General features: G+C 39.8%; 2 protein-coding genes across 4 annotated transcripts in view; both read right to left on the reverse strand.

Annotated features, from left to right (window-relative positions):
- The window catches only part of LOC145486673 (protein timeless homolog), a 37,798-nt gene that overhangs the window by 3,094 nt on the left and 17,741 nt on the right, over positions 1–16,963 (reverse strand). For 2 of the 3 annotated variants that reach the window (XM_081465383.1, XM_081465381.1), the window contains 19 exons: positions 16,408–16,486; positions 16,144–16,234; positions 15,685–15,730; positions 15,369–15,522; positions 14,882–14,962; positions 14,494–14,594; positions 13,837–13,890; positions 13,602–13,668; positions 12,969–13,170; positions 11,697–11,842; positions 10,807–10,892; positions 10,646–10,701; positions 10,104–10,159; positions 9,862–9,950; positions 9,175–9,230; positions 8,500–8,607; positions 7,970–8,000; positions 7,415–7,555; positions 7,125–7,193 (listed from right to left, as the gene is read on the reverse strand). In XM_081465383.1, coding sequence (XP_081321509.1) covers positions 7,125–7,193; positions 7,415–7,555; positions 7,970–8,000; positions 8,500–8,607; positions 9,175–9,230; positions 9,862–9,950; positions 10,104–10,159; positions 10,646–10,701; positions 10,807–10,892; positions 11,697–11,842; positions 12,969–13,170; positions 13,602–13,668; positions 13,837–13,890; positions 14,494–14,594; positions 14,882–14,962; positions 15,369–15,522; positions 15,685–15,730; positions 16,144–16,234; positions 16,408–16,486 — 1,713 coding nt within the window. The remainder of the gene's footprint in view (positions 1–7,124; positions 7,194–7,414; positions 7,556–7,969; positions 8,001–8,499; positions 8,608–9,174; positions 9,231–9,861; positions 9,951–10,103; positions 10,160–10,645; positions 10,702–10,806; positions 10,893–11,696; positions 11,843–12,968; positions 13,171–13,601; positions 13,669–13,836; positions 13,891–14,493; positions 14,595–14,881; positions 14,963–15,368; positions 15,523–15,684; positions 15,731–16,143; positions 16,235–16,407; positions 16,487–16,963) is intronic. The other variant, XM_081465382.1, reaches the window with a different exon arrangement.
- Positions 3,337–7,089, reverse strand: LOC145486692 (uncharacterized). The gene has a single exon (XM_081465405.1). The coding sequence runs from the start codon at positions 4,231–4,233 to the stop codon at positions 3,370–3,372; it is 864 nt and encodes a 287-aa protein (XP_081321531.1). The 5' UTR covers positions 4,234–7,089; the 3' UTR covers positions 3,337–3,369.

The raw sequence follows: 16,963 nt of genomic DNA on the forward strand, positions 1-16,963 counted from the left end.
TTACGACGGCTTGCCGCTACTGTTGAAAACATGACTCGCAAGAACTTGTTTTTAGATTTCAAAATACAAAATTACCTTAATGTCTTACCCTTTCCTGGCTGACTTTAAATTTGCCCCAGGCAAGTTGCTTCCTGGTTATCCGTGTCAGTTCTTCTTCCCAATGCTCAACGAACTCGAGGCAGCGAACCTTCTAACTTCACCCGTAGACTTGAATCGAGGAAATATTAGATTCGATCAATCCTTTTTTCCGTCCAAATTTTACATCTTGTACACTTTCAAAGTTTAAGCTTTCAAAAAGCCCAAAATATATTTCAGCTAAACGTTCCATTACCCAAGGGCACATTTGTCTTTGATTGCCGTAGCGTTGCGTGACAGAACAAAATTATTCCCACCGGGAGGGTGTAGAGAAACAACGACGCGAAAAAGGACCTGTTTGCGTTGTTTCAGATTTTACTTTAAGCAGACACTTTGTAATTCTCTAACATCCATTTCTTCATAATTCGACTGTTCATCAAGTCGCAAATGATTGGGTTTTTTTTAAATACAGTGTTCTAGTCTGCGACTCCACATATGTTCGCAATACCATTTTGCTTGAATCAATAAAGAGAACAAAACTGGGGGAAACTTTATACAAAATTTAAAACAAACAATCGTAAACAATCTCTTGTGTTGAGTTTTCTATGAGACTTTTCGTGTCAGGCGCTGTACTCTTTATTACAATCATGCCGATGTTTCTTGGTTGACCTTCATATATAGGCAAGTCTTTCAGACCGGCAAATGTTCTGACATATCACAGATATCGTTTTAACCAAAAGCGATTTAAACTTTTCCCTGACAGGTGCATTTTTTTGCCAAAGGTGATCAGCCTCTCGATGTAAGGAGCTTTCCTCTTCACTTTGATGTCGTTTATCGGGATATCAAAGTGCTCACAGATATTCTGAAGCATCTGAATTGAAAATTTCGACAGCTTTGAATCTGCAATAAGTTCGCAAATGTTATAACTGTCATAGCAGATGGGGTGACTGAGGGCAACTTCTTGAAGGATCTCACTTCTGAGCTCGCTGAAGGCTTCCTCGTCCTCTACGTTCTGGTTTTCTTCAATATCACTCTTCGTCATTTCGTCATTTTCAAGTGTGCGCTTTGAGGCTAGCCTTGAGAAGAAACTTGAAACTTGCTGGCCCGTCAGAAATTCAGAACTTGTAAAAAGCCGGTTTCCATTGCTGTCCCTGGCAGTCATCATGGACTTGGCTACAGACGCTGCATCCGCTTTCTGGCCAGTCGTCTCTCCAATACGGAATTTACTGGTCAACTAATCTTTCTGCTTTGCTGTAAATCTTGTTCTTCGAACATGACTAGACTTCAGGGCCCATCTCATCGGTAAACACGGCTGACTTGTGAGATTTAGTCGCTTTCTAACTTGTATCTGCGGTATACCACAGAACTGCTCCTGTAGTCTGTCTGCGTAACCGAGCACTGCTCTGTCAAGAAGTGTCTCATTCTCTAACGCACGATCGTGTTTTCCAAGATCCAGATGGTACTGTAAGGAAGAAAATCTTTGATACGTTTTCACACATCCTTCCTCCGGACAGGAAAAAAGAGGAACAGTCGAGGTATCACCCACAGGCTCCTCCTCAGTATCTGAACATCTCTGAGAATCAGCACCTGGGGCGAGGCTGAGGCCTGGACTTCACTTTAATGAAGTATGCATTTGGCATTCTCTCGGCTGTATCTCCATCACATTTCACAAGATCTGGAGCCTGCACCACCTGCGGAGTAGTCAGCTCTGAAAGTCTTATGCATTTACCAGGTCCTATTCCATATGCCTTCCAGACCGTCAGGCTTCCGTCGTTGTATTCAATATTGGAAATCAAACTCACGCCTGGGATCTTCACATTCAAAGAGGGTTTTTGGTTTTGCAATGATCTGCATAATGTAGCATCGACTCCAGGAACACCCCCTGATGACTGGATAGCGTCTACCATTTCCTTGGAAGTCTCGATGTTAAACCTTGGTTAAGGTGGACTCTCATGTGCGATTTGAGTGATGCTGCCTTTCTGTCACAAGGCCCTTTGGATCCGAGAAGTCCAGGCGTTTCACGGTAACTCCATGACAGCGACTTGCAAAGCTGGCTCCCATTATAGTAGCCCCACAGTGGTAGCAGCCAGCATTGTCCTGCCTATAAAAGACAGATTTCAGTTGAGGCAAGAGTGACTTCAGCTTTCCAATGACATCCTTCATAATTGAAAGCACCGCGCAGTTGTCTTGGTTGCAGGTTTGGAAAACGTGTACAAATGTCATCATCTGCAATTCTTTGTTTTCTGCCCGCCGAGTAGCTGCAGTAATGTGCCAGGACATTCCTCTCTTAGCGAACCGATCACTTTGGCTTTCTCTGAACTTTCTTGGTAAAAACTTCATGGCCCAGTCCTGTACAAGAAGTACCGAACTTTCATCGAGAGCATTAATCACCTCTAGTCGAGCTTCATCCTGATTAACACATCGGAGTAGGTGTGCTTTCCATGCCAAGATATTTTGCTTAGCCTGACCTTCAATAAAGACCAACTCTTCTATGACGTCACGTGACACATTGCTATCAGACATCTTCTCAAGGGCGTCGTGTATATCAGCCAGAACTGACGTAAGCAACTCACAACGATCGCAGGTGTCTAGATGGTCATGTGGACAGGTCATCTGATAATCCTTGTCCTTTGGATCACTCAGGGCATATGCTCTGCAATGGTCTGGAATGTTGGATTGCTTCGACACGTGCACCTGCAAAGACAATATCAGTCATAAATAATCACCTTTTATTTGCCTAGGTCAACATATGAAGTAAAATATGCTTCACTAACGAGGAGAAGTGCAATTTTAAAGCCATCTTTAAAAAAATTCGAACGTTCTAATCATGTGACCAGTGACGTAACAACCTCAAGATCGCATAGTGTTTTTTCATAAAAAAACATTGACCAATACGCTAGTCTAATACGCTAGTCTAAGTTTCTGTACGTTCCAACAAAGAAAAGATATATTCCCCAACCTAGTCTCCCACTTTTTCCGCTCAGGCAAACAGCTCCCCTATTTGAGAGACTGCAGAAGTCACCTAGCCATTTCTAAATGCGCTATAACATTACCCTTTCAATTTTGTGAAGTGCTTTCCAAGTCCTCGCACTGAGATAAAATGCACTTTTAGACAAAGTCACGTGACTGATGACGTCATCACACCACGTTGATGATGGCACTTTATTTCAATAGGGTGCATAAAAACAGTCGAGACTGCAGCCTCCCTTATGGCCCTATATATGGCCCTATATGAAACTAAGTTATTACAGGGCGTGTCTTTTTTCTCAAGCATGACCCTGTTTGTCAAAATCTCTATAAATGCATATCATAAAGTACTTTCAATTTTACCTTAAAATCGACCTTTAGATAACGCTTTGCAGACTTCAGGCGTTCCTTTTGTTCCCTTGCCCAAGTCATACCCATAAATTCATCGCCCAATCTGTTTACTACGTCCGCGAGATCGTCGAAGGCTTGACTACCTGCAGAACTTATATAATCGAGACCTTGGAGAGACTTTCGTACAGAGGCGGAACAAACAGTCAGGATTCTCAAGAGTGTTCTTCGGCTCAATGGAGTGAAGCCACATTCCTGTGAGTAAGTCAAATACTGCTTGACTATAGACTCTGGTATTATCATGCGGATAACATTTGGTACTGTGATGTTTTCTTTAGTTGACAGTTTTATTGATTTCTCCCCGAAAGGAAGGTCCTGGATCACATGAGGGCTCGTTATAAAGTCCAGAAAGTGGTCCAATTGAGTTTGAGATACTGCCATCCACGTCTGGGATGACTGCAGCGATGGTGCAACACCTCTGCCCTCGACCAGGATATGCTTTCTTGCTTCACTGAATCGATACCTCGTCAGGTTTGGAATCCATCTTTGAAGCGCTTTGTATGAGACCTTGTCCGCCATTATAGATAGTATTTGTCTCCTGGTTTGCCAGTTATTAGCATTCCTGTAGCATTCTGCCAGTGCCTGCATCAGCACTTCATCTGCGCGCACCTCATCTTCACTAAAAGGGTGTTGTCCCAAAGATTTGGATGTAACCAGTGACTGCCAAAGTTGATCGCTCTGATTTGGTGCCACTTCGTCTAACACAGCATCAACCGCTTGTTTTGCTTTACGTGTGTGACGACGCTTTGTTCGTTCGCTAGCCTCTTCCCATTGAGTCTTCATAGGATGTCTTACAGGACTTATGTCCCTGCTTTCTAGAAAGGAATTTAGCTTTTCAAGTGCTTTACATTCTGGTGTGAGGGGATCATCTACGTCTGTTGGGGAGTAGACACTTGTTGCTGGAGTCTGAGAGAAGGCACTTGTTGCTGGAGTCTGAGGATCGGGGAGATAGAGAGACGAAGGTGTGCTTTCTACCACTGGATTATCTGTTGTACTCAGTTTTGTTTCATCCTGTAGTAAATTGATGTAATTAAACAATTAACCTAGAAAGAAACCTCCTCTTATTAGAAAGGACCTGAATGGTAAATACATGAGCCATACATTTAACACATGAAATGCGGGAAACCATTAACTGCAGTGTTAATTAGAGTTGGGTTGGTGTTTAAGAGGGCGGGGATAGTTGATGATAGTGTTACTGTTTCTCAAACTGGTTTTCCGTCATCAATGCTTGAACGTCAACTAATCTTCTCTTACCAAAGACAGCTCTTCCATTTGAAACGTGACTTACCTATCCTCAAAAGCCACTTCTGGGGTTACTGTCTCAGTTCTCATTCTACTCAACATTTTCCTGCATTTAGGGCATACGCCTACGATCAAAATAATCACAGCACAGTTTTTATTATAATTGTCAACACCCGATTAAAATTAGCCTGTTTCTGGCGACTCGTCTGGTTAATTGGGAAACAGACAGTGCAAAGGTATTCGACAGAAAAAAAAAAGCGTACGAGAAAATGAATAGGGAAGAGTACAGCGCGCGAAAGCTCCTCGCCCCAAGCCCCTCGCTCTTTCGTCTCTCAATCTCATCGTCTTCTGCATCCCAAAGGCTTGTAACAGCCTTAACTGAAACAGATCTAGACAAACCTACAAACAAACAAACTATCACCTTTTCTGAGATATTTCTAAGGTTAAAACCTCGTTGTATTAATTACGTTTTATTTGAATCACGGCATTGCAACTAATGGCGTTGCAGCTCAAATAAACAAAAATTAGAACTCTGATTAAACATTCATTTTACTGACACTTTCGTCGAGAATAACAACAATATTGATACTTATATTTTAAAGAGTACAAACCTGAGCCAACAGCAAGAAAAACTCCAGTTTCTTGTAACACTGCGTAGGAGTCCGCTTTGCTTAAACCTCTATCTGCTTTTGGTCTTTTGCTGATATCCCCGCTATGATGAGATAGTATTGAAGGCACTTTACACTTGTCCGGAACTCGGCGTGTCCATCCAATACCTAGCGATGCTCTATGTGCTGGACATACTGTCATCTGGTCAATATTTCGGGGAAAGAAGAAGATGGATGCTCTCGCTAGAATCAACTCAACTTCATTATCTATGCCGTGAAACGCAAACATCGCCTTGTGGCCGGTTACATCCTGCTGACAGCTAAGTAATCGAATACATTCCTTTGCTCTGTTCCTGTCTCTTCTATCGTGACCACATTGGCCTTCCACAATCGAAAGAAATGAGCAACTATTTTCCATAGTTCCTTGATAACTTGAACCAGTTTCCGTGTTTTCAGTTCTTTAAGTTTACTGACGCAGGTGTCAAAAACTGACTGTTTTAAAATTAAATTAAGTACCAGCCAGACTGTATCTTTTTCAAAATATTTAATCGTAATGATACAAATAGATATAATGGTCAAAAAGTCTAAGAGGTTTTCAACAATTTTGTTTTTGTTTTTGTTTTTGTTTTTTTTCTGCTCTTTTAATATTAACAATCCCTTTTTTTCAGTCACCCGGAGCGGACAGATGGATTTTGTTCTTTGTCACGCAACACCGCGCCTTATCGGTTTATCTCCTCAATTTGTAACTCTGTTGTATTTTAGAGGGTGGCAACATCAGTCAGATTCATTTAAGAAGCCAACAAAACTTTGCTCAATTTAATGCTTGCATTGATAAGATACATACTTAAGAAATATGTTAAATTTCGGCTAAGAAAATGTTATCGTTCCGTTTCAGAAATAACAAGACGTTTATGTTAATTATTCAGATGTCTCATACTTCAACCAAATTTTGTTCAACTTTGGAGAGTTCGTGTGAAACACAAATTGAATTACCCAGGTCAGTTTTTACATATGTCTTAGTACAATGCTTAAAGACCTTATGGCTTGAGTCTCAGAGTAAACCAAGGTGTAGCACATGCCTAAAATTTTAATCGCGACTGTCAGCTAAAATGTAAAATTTTGTCGGTTAAGAATAAAGCAGTTCTAAAATATTGTTTGCCGTCCAGATTACTGCTAAGTTGAATATCTACCACCAAACTAGGAGTAAAACACGCTATGAATTAATGCATCGGAAAATATTGGAGCTCGCTTTCTTCCCTTTTGCACGCAAGTGAAGTTTTGAGAACGGCCCATTTCGTCTTAAATTTTGGCTGTTTTGAAGTTGCCGACAGCAAAAATAGATTTTATCGATTTCCTCCAATTTGAAGCGGCCTTTCGGGAAACAAACTACATCACGTTCAGTTACTTACCAATAGCTATCGGTAAGCAAAATATAAGCGAAAAAAAAATTTCGACTCTGGCCGTTGGTTGCTTAATTTTTATAGGCATTTGCTCTTAAATACTTTTACTGAAAATAATGGCCAGTACTCCGTACTTCGTGACTTCTTGGTAACAGTAAAAAAAAGACACGTATTTCCTCTTCTTATTACACGACGCAGCCTGTAGGAGGTTCGGAAACAAACGAAGCTGTTTTGAAGCCTTATGTGGCTTGGATTCTAGTGGCCGAGTTACGCCCCATGACAATTAAAAGTCGTCCTTGTTGGGTTGCTTACTGTCAATGATAAAACTTACACGGAATACAAGATCTGGAAGAATAAAATTACTTAGTTTAGCAACTCCTAGACCTTCCCTGTGTACAGTGCAAGGAAATAAAAGTTAGTTTACCTGTACTTTCTCTATCATCTGCAGCCCTAAGAAGGTTCGACTGAATCCACTTCAATTGTTGACTTAATCCTAAACAACATCACACAATTTTTATTCATGGAATAAGGTAGGTGTCTGCGCCAAGCACTTAAAGTTAAAGTTTCACCAGAAACCAAGCTACTCTAGTCTACTGACATTCTATTCTAGGCTTGAAGAAAGCCGATCTCATTATCCGCATTTACCTTCTTGTAGGAACTTCAGAAGGGAGGAAATTTACTTGATCTTTAAAAAAAAACTGGAAACATTAATACCTGCACTACTGAGCTTGCTGATGATGCTATTCAGAGTTCCTCCACTGTCATCAGCTTCTTCTTCTGCCTCATCAGATTCTGACTCTTCAGATGAGGAACTTGGCGGATGGTCAAAGCCTTCCTCGTTGATACTATTTCCATCTTCTCAAAACAAAATAAATCATTTCTTAATTAGGGTTAACAATGTCTACCTCGATACTCTGTATTTCGTTTTATGTAGGTTCAAAATTGGCTTTACGTTATGCTGTTGGTGGCGATTGCTTATCATGGAGTAATATGAAGAAAAAGGATTGCTGATGTGTTAAATTTGGCAGACTGGTAATAAATGCTTAAGTCATTGTTTGACCAGGATCCCTTTATAAGGATGTGAAATCACGTGTAACTGTATGAAGTCATTAAATTAAGTATCTAAGATTCAACAATATTATTTTATGTTGTTTTCCACGCCTGGCTGAGATTGTTACATATTGCAGGGTCTGCTCTGCTCATTACACTGCAGCTCCCAGAACTTCAAACAGTTCAGGGGTATTGTATTTCAGTAGTCATTCAGTTTACCTTCACTTTCATTGTCCTCATCCTCGTCATCCTAAAATCAAATTACTATCAATTTAATATTGTGTTACGGAGATAAGGATAATACCAAAATTCACCGATACGAAACAATGCCTGCATGTCTTGGCCTGACCTGTTGGTTCAAAGGAGTTGCTCCGATCAAGGAATGGCACGATGCAAATCTATTTAAATTTTTGTTTCCAACTAAGGTGAATTAGACAGTCGCAAATGTATGGCAAAACAAGAACCCCAGACTTAACCGTATCAGTTGTAATTGGATGTCTCAAAATCACTTGAAGGAAAGCCTCCGTTTCAGAAGATACTGTGATTTCAGTTCGGTAACAACAAAATGCAGCGACGTGTTTAGTGCTTCCTGTCAACTGACTGGTAGAATTAGAAAGCCGTGCTCCAACACTACTCCACTTCACTTCACTTTCTCGCCAACGATGGTAAAAATCATTTAAAAGAACAAAAACAAGTTAAAGTGGAGAGAAAAGCTCCAAGCTCATGCGAATAGTCAATGACTAAATTACCACTACAAATCTATCATCCTTCTTCCTCTTTCTATTGCCCTTCTTCTTTTTCTTCCGAAGCGTCTTCCGGTCTTCAACAAGCCCCATGTTCACAAGCTGGTTTACAACCTAACAATACAGACGAAGGCATTGATAATCCCTAGGTGTTTACAGGTGCTGCATCTTGGAAAATATAGTCGAAAATTTTCAAGTTTATTGTTTCCACTCCGTCTCAATTTTCCTCAGCTCAGTATTATGTGCTTTTTACCACAGTGAACTATATGAACTTTAAAGTATTGTTATGTTGCAATATTACATCATGAATGATTTGCCAATTTACTGTCAAAACTCAAATACAGACAACAGACCAAACTGTTCGCATTAAAGTACACGTCACATGTTTGATGTTATTTACAACGCTGTAGTAAACTGTAATCAGCTTACGTTGTGCCAAAAAGTACTTCAAATGAATACAAATTAACGTTATGGGTATTCTCGGAGCTGGAGCAATAAAAAACACCTTGTACAAGACTGCCAGTTTAAAAGATGCTTGGTCTCTGGAACTGCGTTTACACTGTAGTTTCCGTTGTTGGTATCAAGGATACTTTTTAAAGAACATTTATAGCAAGGTGCCCTTTAGAGGTGTCCGTATGAAGGAGTTCGACTTTAACAGAAGTAGATCAAAACGTTATCTACCTGACGTCTTGTCCTTGACGCATTGAGCATATGCTCCATGATTCTCTCCACAACATCTGAGAAGAAAAGAACAAAATCAGCCCATTTTAATAACTTTGGTAAACTATCAAATGTAGGTATTCGTTACGAGGAACAACGAAACTGCACGATAAACAAATTACCACTGAAGGTTCCGTTATTTCACGGAAGAACGCAGTATATTGATGATTTTTCACAATGTTTACACTGATAAAAATATGATTATCATGATTCTCTATTTTAAAGCTTTTGCCGGAATGAGTGAGGAGCAACAGAACTGTGAACAATTGAATCCTTCGTAGGAAAAAAAGATGGCGGCTGCACATTTTACCACAATACCATGCCACCCTGACACAGCCCATAAAGTACAAAGAGAGCCATATTTTACAATATTTGTCCTTGAGCTAACGACATAGTGTATGCTAGGTTTGAAGATGTTAGAACTTTTCTGTACGTTCTTATGAGCGTTGTTAAAGATTTTGTGCGCTTAGAGTTATGGGTAAATGTACCAGTCGCCATCCTTTTTTCCTACGGAGGATTGACTAGTTCTTCCTACAGCTTCATCTGATCACTGACTGGTGGAACAGAACATTCCAAAGTAAATAGAGGGTACACCAATCCTCTGGCAGCAGTTAGCTCTACTGATTTTACCATGTACTAAGATGTTACCTCCCTCTTCTGAATTCTTGTATTCCTCATACAAAGCTCTCAGTTGTTCAACCTCTTCTTCAGGCCATACTCCTTTCTTTGCTGGCTTTCTGAGAGATGTAAAGAAATAAGACAAACTGAGTAGGTTTCTCACCCAACAGAGTGTTGTATATTAGAACAAGTTATTCCTTATCATCTTTAACTTGAGACTGCTCTTTCAAATCCTAAGCTAAATTTCTACATTAACAAAGACTGAGGCATACTTATGCAGCTCCTTTCTGTTTGTAACCAGCTTCATTAACACCAGCTTGTTCATGATCTGCAATTTAAAAGTGACACCACTAGTCTGCAATCTTATGAGCTAATCAATACTTCAACATCGTCACCTTTAAGAGATTCTGCGACACATGAACCGTGTTTACCTGGGTAGAAAAGGTTTTTGATGTCTCACCCCCAAAAAATCTGCTTTGACATGAGGTATTTTTAACAAGCGCATTGCAAAAAAAAAATTCCTAGTAACAACGCATTCGAACCATTTTTCTACTTCCGACTGTTATGAGGGAAATGACCTCTCGTATATGAAATATAAAATGCCCAGAGTAAAATTCAGGCCCTTTTCCTTATTCCCAAAAGCTTTGAATGTTTATAACAATTTACTCTATTTCTGCAATGCTCTATTGGATCGAGTCGAATGTTGAAGCAGTCTTAGATCAAATTTTGACAGTACTACCACAGATTTTCAAAGTCCGAAACAGTAATGTAGTCGGTTAGGCAACGTATATTGAAGTTAAAGATTTCAACTTACTTGCCGTCTGCTCTTGGTATCGTTAGACATCTTATCCATAATTGTATCCACCAGATCTGATGAAAGGCATGCATAAACTGGTTATGATACAATCCAGAGTCTAGGTGACCTTGAAGTTCAAAAACAAGAACCATATCACAAGAGAAAGATTCGACCCATACCTTCTGAACCTTTGTACTGCTCATACAGTTCTCTTAACTCCTCTTCCTCTTCGAATGTCCAAACTGATGCGCTTTGACTTGCAGATCTATGAAACGATTGAGAGATTTAGATTGAAAAGCATTTATTTCTTAGCTTGGTCAAGATGTACTCCATATGAAGGCGCCTGGTCCCGTAAAAGCCACAGAGTGTTTCTTCAACCTAACGCTCTCTGCCTAAGTTGTAATAATTGTGATAAGCTAAATAGTAGTGTCCTTCGCAGCAGTTATTCGGGTTGTCACTTGAGGCTTCTCTCGACTTATCGCCGCTGAAACCTGGGCCTTTTGACAATTACATCTTAGTCTTCATTGATCAGAGAAGGTCGACACCAGAATAATTCCTCAGCTACACCAATCAAGGTCATATTATTAATTTTTGGTGACCTTCGCGTTGGAACGCCAAATGCACGCCACGGGGCTGAGACAAGAGACATGATGAATCCAAGGCAAAAACCTCTGCAGCTTTCCACACTACTTCCACACGAAACATCCTTGAAAGGCGTCCAAGACAGTAAATAATGAAGAGATTTTACGCTTTTGAATCTTACGATACCAAACGGTAAATAAAACAGCAGTTCAATAGTAGTTCAAGAATTGAAGTTCTGCCACGGATGACAAAGGAAAGGGAAGAGATTACAAATTTATAAACCTTTCAAGACTGTATGTAGGTATGGTTATTAGTTTTAACCTGCGACAGAGAGAGAGAGAGAGAGTAGTACGATTTAAACTGGAATAAAGTAGATCTCGTCAGAATTTTTTGTATAAAATGCAACCCCAGCAGAACAAATGCACATTTATCAAAGTAACCATACGGTCTTGGTCGTTCCAAAGACGATAATAGAGCTGTTTCATACCTCAGTGCAAGGGATCCATAACCTTCGACTATTTCATAACAATCTCCGGAAGTCTTCCAAACTACAAGTTCAGCCAGAAGCACTGGACTCTTTGGCAACAGTTCAAAGAACTTGGCAACAATATAGCGAGAAAACTTGACCATTTCCTGTGCATAAAAGCAAATCATAAGAAACCTGACATTTAGACAGCTAAAACCGCTAGCTAACTGCGTTGGAGGTCCATACTGTAAGTTACCCCAATATGGATAGAGTTTATTCCCTTTCGATTTATGGCCAAAGCGCGCAGCACGTGGGCCATAAATCAATGGGGATCTGAAGCCTGTTCCAGGCTTTCTATTGAAAACGTGGGTGGGTGAGGAGCACGATCTGGGAGAGAGAAGAGGAAAGATCTTCCTTCTCCCTTCCTCTCCCAGGCGCCACTCGTCGCCCCCCCCCCCCCCCCCCCCGCTTTTTGGCTTGTCCCCAACTGACCAAGAGCCTGAATTAGGTTAAGGGATCTGCAACTTACAGCACGGACCAAGAAGACAAAGCCTTTTTCATGGAGTCATTTGTTTGTTTGTTCCTTTATTCACTTAGCAATGTACTTTGTACTCCCATATCAATCAAAAATGATAATACAGTTTCAAGTACAGAAAAACAATCATCAAGAAAAAGAGATTGCAGGGGTTTCATTAGGGGCTAGGCACCAGGAAAGTTGACTGGTTGTGAGGACAAGGATTGTTTGGAGGCATAGTGGCCTCATGGTTAGTGCGCTTGTCTGCGGATCGAGCGGTCCGGGTTAGAGCCCTGGCCATGGACATTGTGTTGTGTTCTTAGGCCAGACACTTTACTCTCACAGTGCCTCTCTCCACTCAGGTGTATTAATGGGTACCGGCGACCTATAATGCTGGGGTAACCCTGTGATGGACCAGCATCCCATCCAGGGGGGAATAAAAATACTCCTAGTCGCTTCATGCTACAGCAACCGGGATAAGCTCTGGCCTGATGAGTCCCTTGGCTCGTATACAGACTTTATCTTCACCTACCAGGTAAATTGACCGGCTGTAAGGACGATTTTGTCCAGCTGGTTTGACTACTTAGTTGAAAATTTTCTTATAGAGAATATCAGATCAAATAGTTTTTCCCGCCTATGAAAACCAGTTGCCCTCCTGGCCTGCTGAGAGAGTATGTCCTCATGTTCAATCACAACAAAGCATGGAAAGAAATGCACAACAACTGAGGTTGAGAATGAATGTTTTGGAGTTTTAAAATGACAAGGATAAGCTAGCTTACCTTATATTGATTTGCTGCTGGATCAGACAGAATTTTTTGGAATGTGCAAAACAGGGACAACTGGAACAGCATGGCTGGAGTCTTCAGGTCCACAGCTACTCGGTGAAGCATCTTAACGATTGCATGGTTTGTTGTTTCCTTGTTCTCTTTGTAGTGTTTCAGTAGCCAGCAATATGGCCGCAGAATGGAAGGAGTGGCTAGTCTATGAAGCAACAGAATGCAAGTCTGAAAGTCTAACCTTTTGATAATCAAATCACTTGAAAGAAACCTAACCCTTGTTTCCTGCTATTTCGCAAGTACTGCTACCCATTTGTTTTTTTTTTTTATTTCCTAGTTTCCCTCAACTAGAAGGTGACTTTAAACATCACAAAAAAATTACCCAACATACCGTGAAATAGCGCCTTTAAACACAACTGATTAATTAATGTCTGTAATTTCCAAAGGACCAAAACATTGTTCTTTGATCCCTTTATTTAAGATAAGAATTTGTTTCCTGAATGTCATTTACTTGACTTTCACTGGACAAATTACAGAATAAAGCCATCAGTAATGCTGTTTGTATAAAATGCCTGACATTCTAAAGCCAGTGTTTGCATAATTCAAGAGCTGTACCTCAAGTACTTTATAGCTTACTTGTTCAGAAAATCCTGGATGCTAAACTCCACTTCACTTGTCTGTACAGCGGCCATCTCTTCCTCTTCTGTTGAGTGACACAAAGAGCCAGCTATATTTATTATAGAAACCTTAAACAGTTGGCCTTTTTCCCAAGATTTAATGCCACAAATGGATCAGCATTCAGCTGTAAGGAACAAAGACCAAACGCTGTTTTGACATCAGTTCTTTGCTTTAAAAAAAATGCAGCACAGACCTGGATTTGTCTCTTCTTCTCTTTCATCTTCTTCATTTTCATTTGGAATGCCCACTATAAAAATGTCAAAACAGTATGCATTACAAATTGATTTTCTCTGCCAAAATGGTACAATGGAACCTCGATTATCCGTACCTTGATTATCCGCACTTTTTCTCTAGTCCCAATGTTGTCATGAATATTTATTAGTCATGATCAAGATCCGTAGCAATATTCTTTTTAAACTATAGCATTGAAAAGTGCAGTCAAAAACGAGTTTGTTTTGCTTTTAAAAGCAGCGCTCGCACGCGTCGTAACTAATGAAGAACACTTGAATGAGTTCTGATTGGCTCAGAGTTGGGTGGTTCAAGATATACAGTGGACAATATTGTTTTCCAAACAATTTGTAAAAGTGTTGTTTCTCGATTAAATGTTGCTTTATTTAAACAGTTTTGTTCTTCATTAATATTCATATTTTCGATTATCTGGATGCTCAATTATCTGGACTATTTGGTCTAGTCCCAACGAGTGCGGATAATCGAGGTTCGACTGTACCAACAAAAAACAAACAAGACCCCATAGGAGTATTTCAAGTCTAGAGTTAGAAGATACTGGTACATTTAAAACGCATCTTATGTTTCTTAGGTCAAATGTTGCATGCAAAGGGAATTTACTCACCAGAAGGAAGATCCATTTTGAAAATATCACACAAGCATATGAATTCATCTTCAGCACTAATTCCAACTGATCCAAAGTGGTCATCGTCTGCCCAAACATCTCTGAAGTGAACATGAAAAGCAAGCTAGAATGACAAATCTGTTCTCCTGATGTCAGTTAATAATAATTCTGAGAATGCATTGGTACATGAAGAACACATAAATTACTCTGACTGATGGTTTTCTTAATTCTCCTTACTTGGGAGGTATTACTGGTTACTCTTCCGTCAGTTCCTTGAGCTATCCACTCTTGTCTTAATGCTTTCTAATTACAACATTTTAATGGTGTTCACCCATTTTATTTATAAATTCCTTATTTAGAGTGCTTGTAAGGTCGTGACATCCATTACCTTGCAGCTCTGAGCAATGCCACAGCTTCCCCACACAACTGATTTCTCAGCAACCCTTGAACCTGGGATAGAGCATTTGTCCTTAAATAAGAGAAACAACATGCTTAGTAAAGACTTTGTTCCATTAAATTTTCATACTAACTGCTCTATTCTAGGGATTGTACATCAATACTTTAACAGAGCGAGCTTCAACTTAAACTGCAAGGCAAGAAATAGACGTTAAAAGAGAGACATGGAGCTTTTGCAGGCATCGTCTTTTTTGTCCACTAATCCTTCGGCTCTCCATCCCCCACACAGCTTTTCACAAATTAATTCTGTTTTTAAAAAGTGAGACATGAGTCAATAATAATATTAGTACAAAGTGTAATCGCAGGTTGGCTTAGCAAAGTTACTTATATTATCAACATTGTATAGAGCGCTATCTCAGTAGAGACTAATATAACTATGGAAATGGGTCATCAAGTGTCTCTCCTCTCCAGTAACTCACTTTTGTTCGTCAACTGGGACTTCAGATGCAGCATCAAAAGGTATGGCTGACTCAGGAATCTCCCCGGCATGTCCCTGAAGAATGGCTGAGAGGTCAGAAGCTAACTCCTGCCACTTCTGCTCAATTTCCTCTGCAGTCAGGTTTACAGGGGCTGCTAGAAATACACCAGAAAGATGAGTAAGGGGTCACCTTAGAAACATCTATCTCTTTGAGTTCTCTTGGGATTACAAGGTTGATGCGAATTAAGAGATGCAATACTTGTTCAATGATGAGTTATTAAGTTGGAAAGACTTGCAAGTCTGCTAACTAGACTTACCTAAGTGCTGATTTCTTTTTTTCTTCTTTGAAACTGTCTTCTTTTTCTAAAAATCAGAATTAAAGATATCCTTTTACATTCTATGAATAATATTTGGTTGTACTTTTTGCATGAGGCTACATGTAAACACTGAACTTTCAAATGGAAATATACCAAATATTTTCAGCTGCCTTTTCTGAGAGATTTTGGTATTACTTTTAATACACCACAAAATATGTGTTAGAGCTCTACGATTTTTTTTTCCCCACTGGCGACTAACTTTTGATGCTTTTCACTGATGGAAATACTTTTGCTGGCGACTAAATCTGAAAACTTAGGGACCAGCTGGCCCTAGATTTTTACCTGAAAGTCGAGCCCTGTGTGTATCACGCTAGACATCATAGGTGCATTTCTACTGCACCAGCTCAAAATTTAGGAGACTGTGAAAAGTACATTAAGCATCTTGTAAGACAGGCTTACCTGTACAACCAAGTGCGATTTTCCAGCACAGTACTTTTCCAGCATTTTCAGGAAAATATGAAAAGCTTCAATTAAGTCTCTAAGGTAGCCCCTAGAGAAAAGAAACGTGTTACACACACATTTAACAGTGACTAAGTTTTAACCTACCAAACCAGTTCAAACATAATTGGATCATGTTTAAAATACTAGTCAATAGAAAGTATTCTGCATGAATATACTTAAGAAAAGTATTACTTTCAACAGAATTAATAAACTCATTCATACTTGGTCTGTTTGGACATGTTAAACTTCCGCAGAAGGGATAGAAATGTATCCCTATATTCAGGTGTGTAGAAAATGTTGCCTGAGGAGTCAGGAACAAAAAGTACACAATTATAAGACGAAGACTTAACTACAGAAGATACTATTGTGACATAAGGCAATAAGCCAAAACATTTGGTAGAACACAACTCTGTATTTCAACTATCCTCCATGGCGGGCGAGCACATGTTTTTCTGTCATGCACACAACACTCTAGATACGCAATGTGTATACAAATAACAATAGATACCTGCTCAGTTAAATGACACAGGTATCCATGACCAAGTTGAAAATAATAACAGAGAAGAAACACTGGTCAACAAGGAAAGAGGAAAAAACAACCCCTCTGACATCATCACACTGTTCTTGAAATACAGACATCAACGTGTTAAAATATGATTTGCCAAAAGTAACCAAGGCTTAATCCAGCCACTACATTAAGGTAACTAAGGTAAGGTACTTTATTAAGTACAACTTGTCTGCCTCTTACAAGTTGGGATTTTTAAGCCTGTTATGTTTA

The sequence above is a fragment of the Orbicella franksi genome, chromosome 5, assembly GCF_964199315.1.
Source record: "Orbicella franksi chromosome 5, jaOrbFran1.1, whole genome shotgun sequence".
Lineage (NCBI taxonomy): Eukaryota > Metazoa > Cnidaria > Anthozoa > Scleractinia > Merulinidae > Orbicella > Orbicella franksi.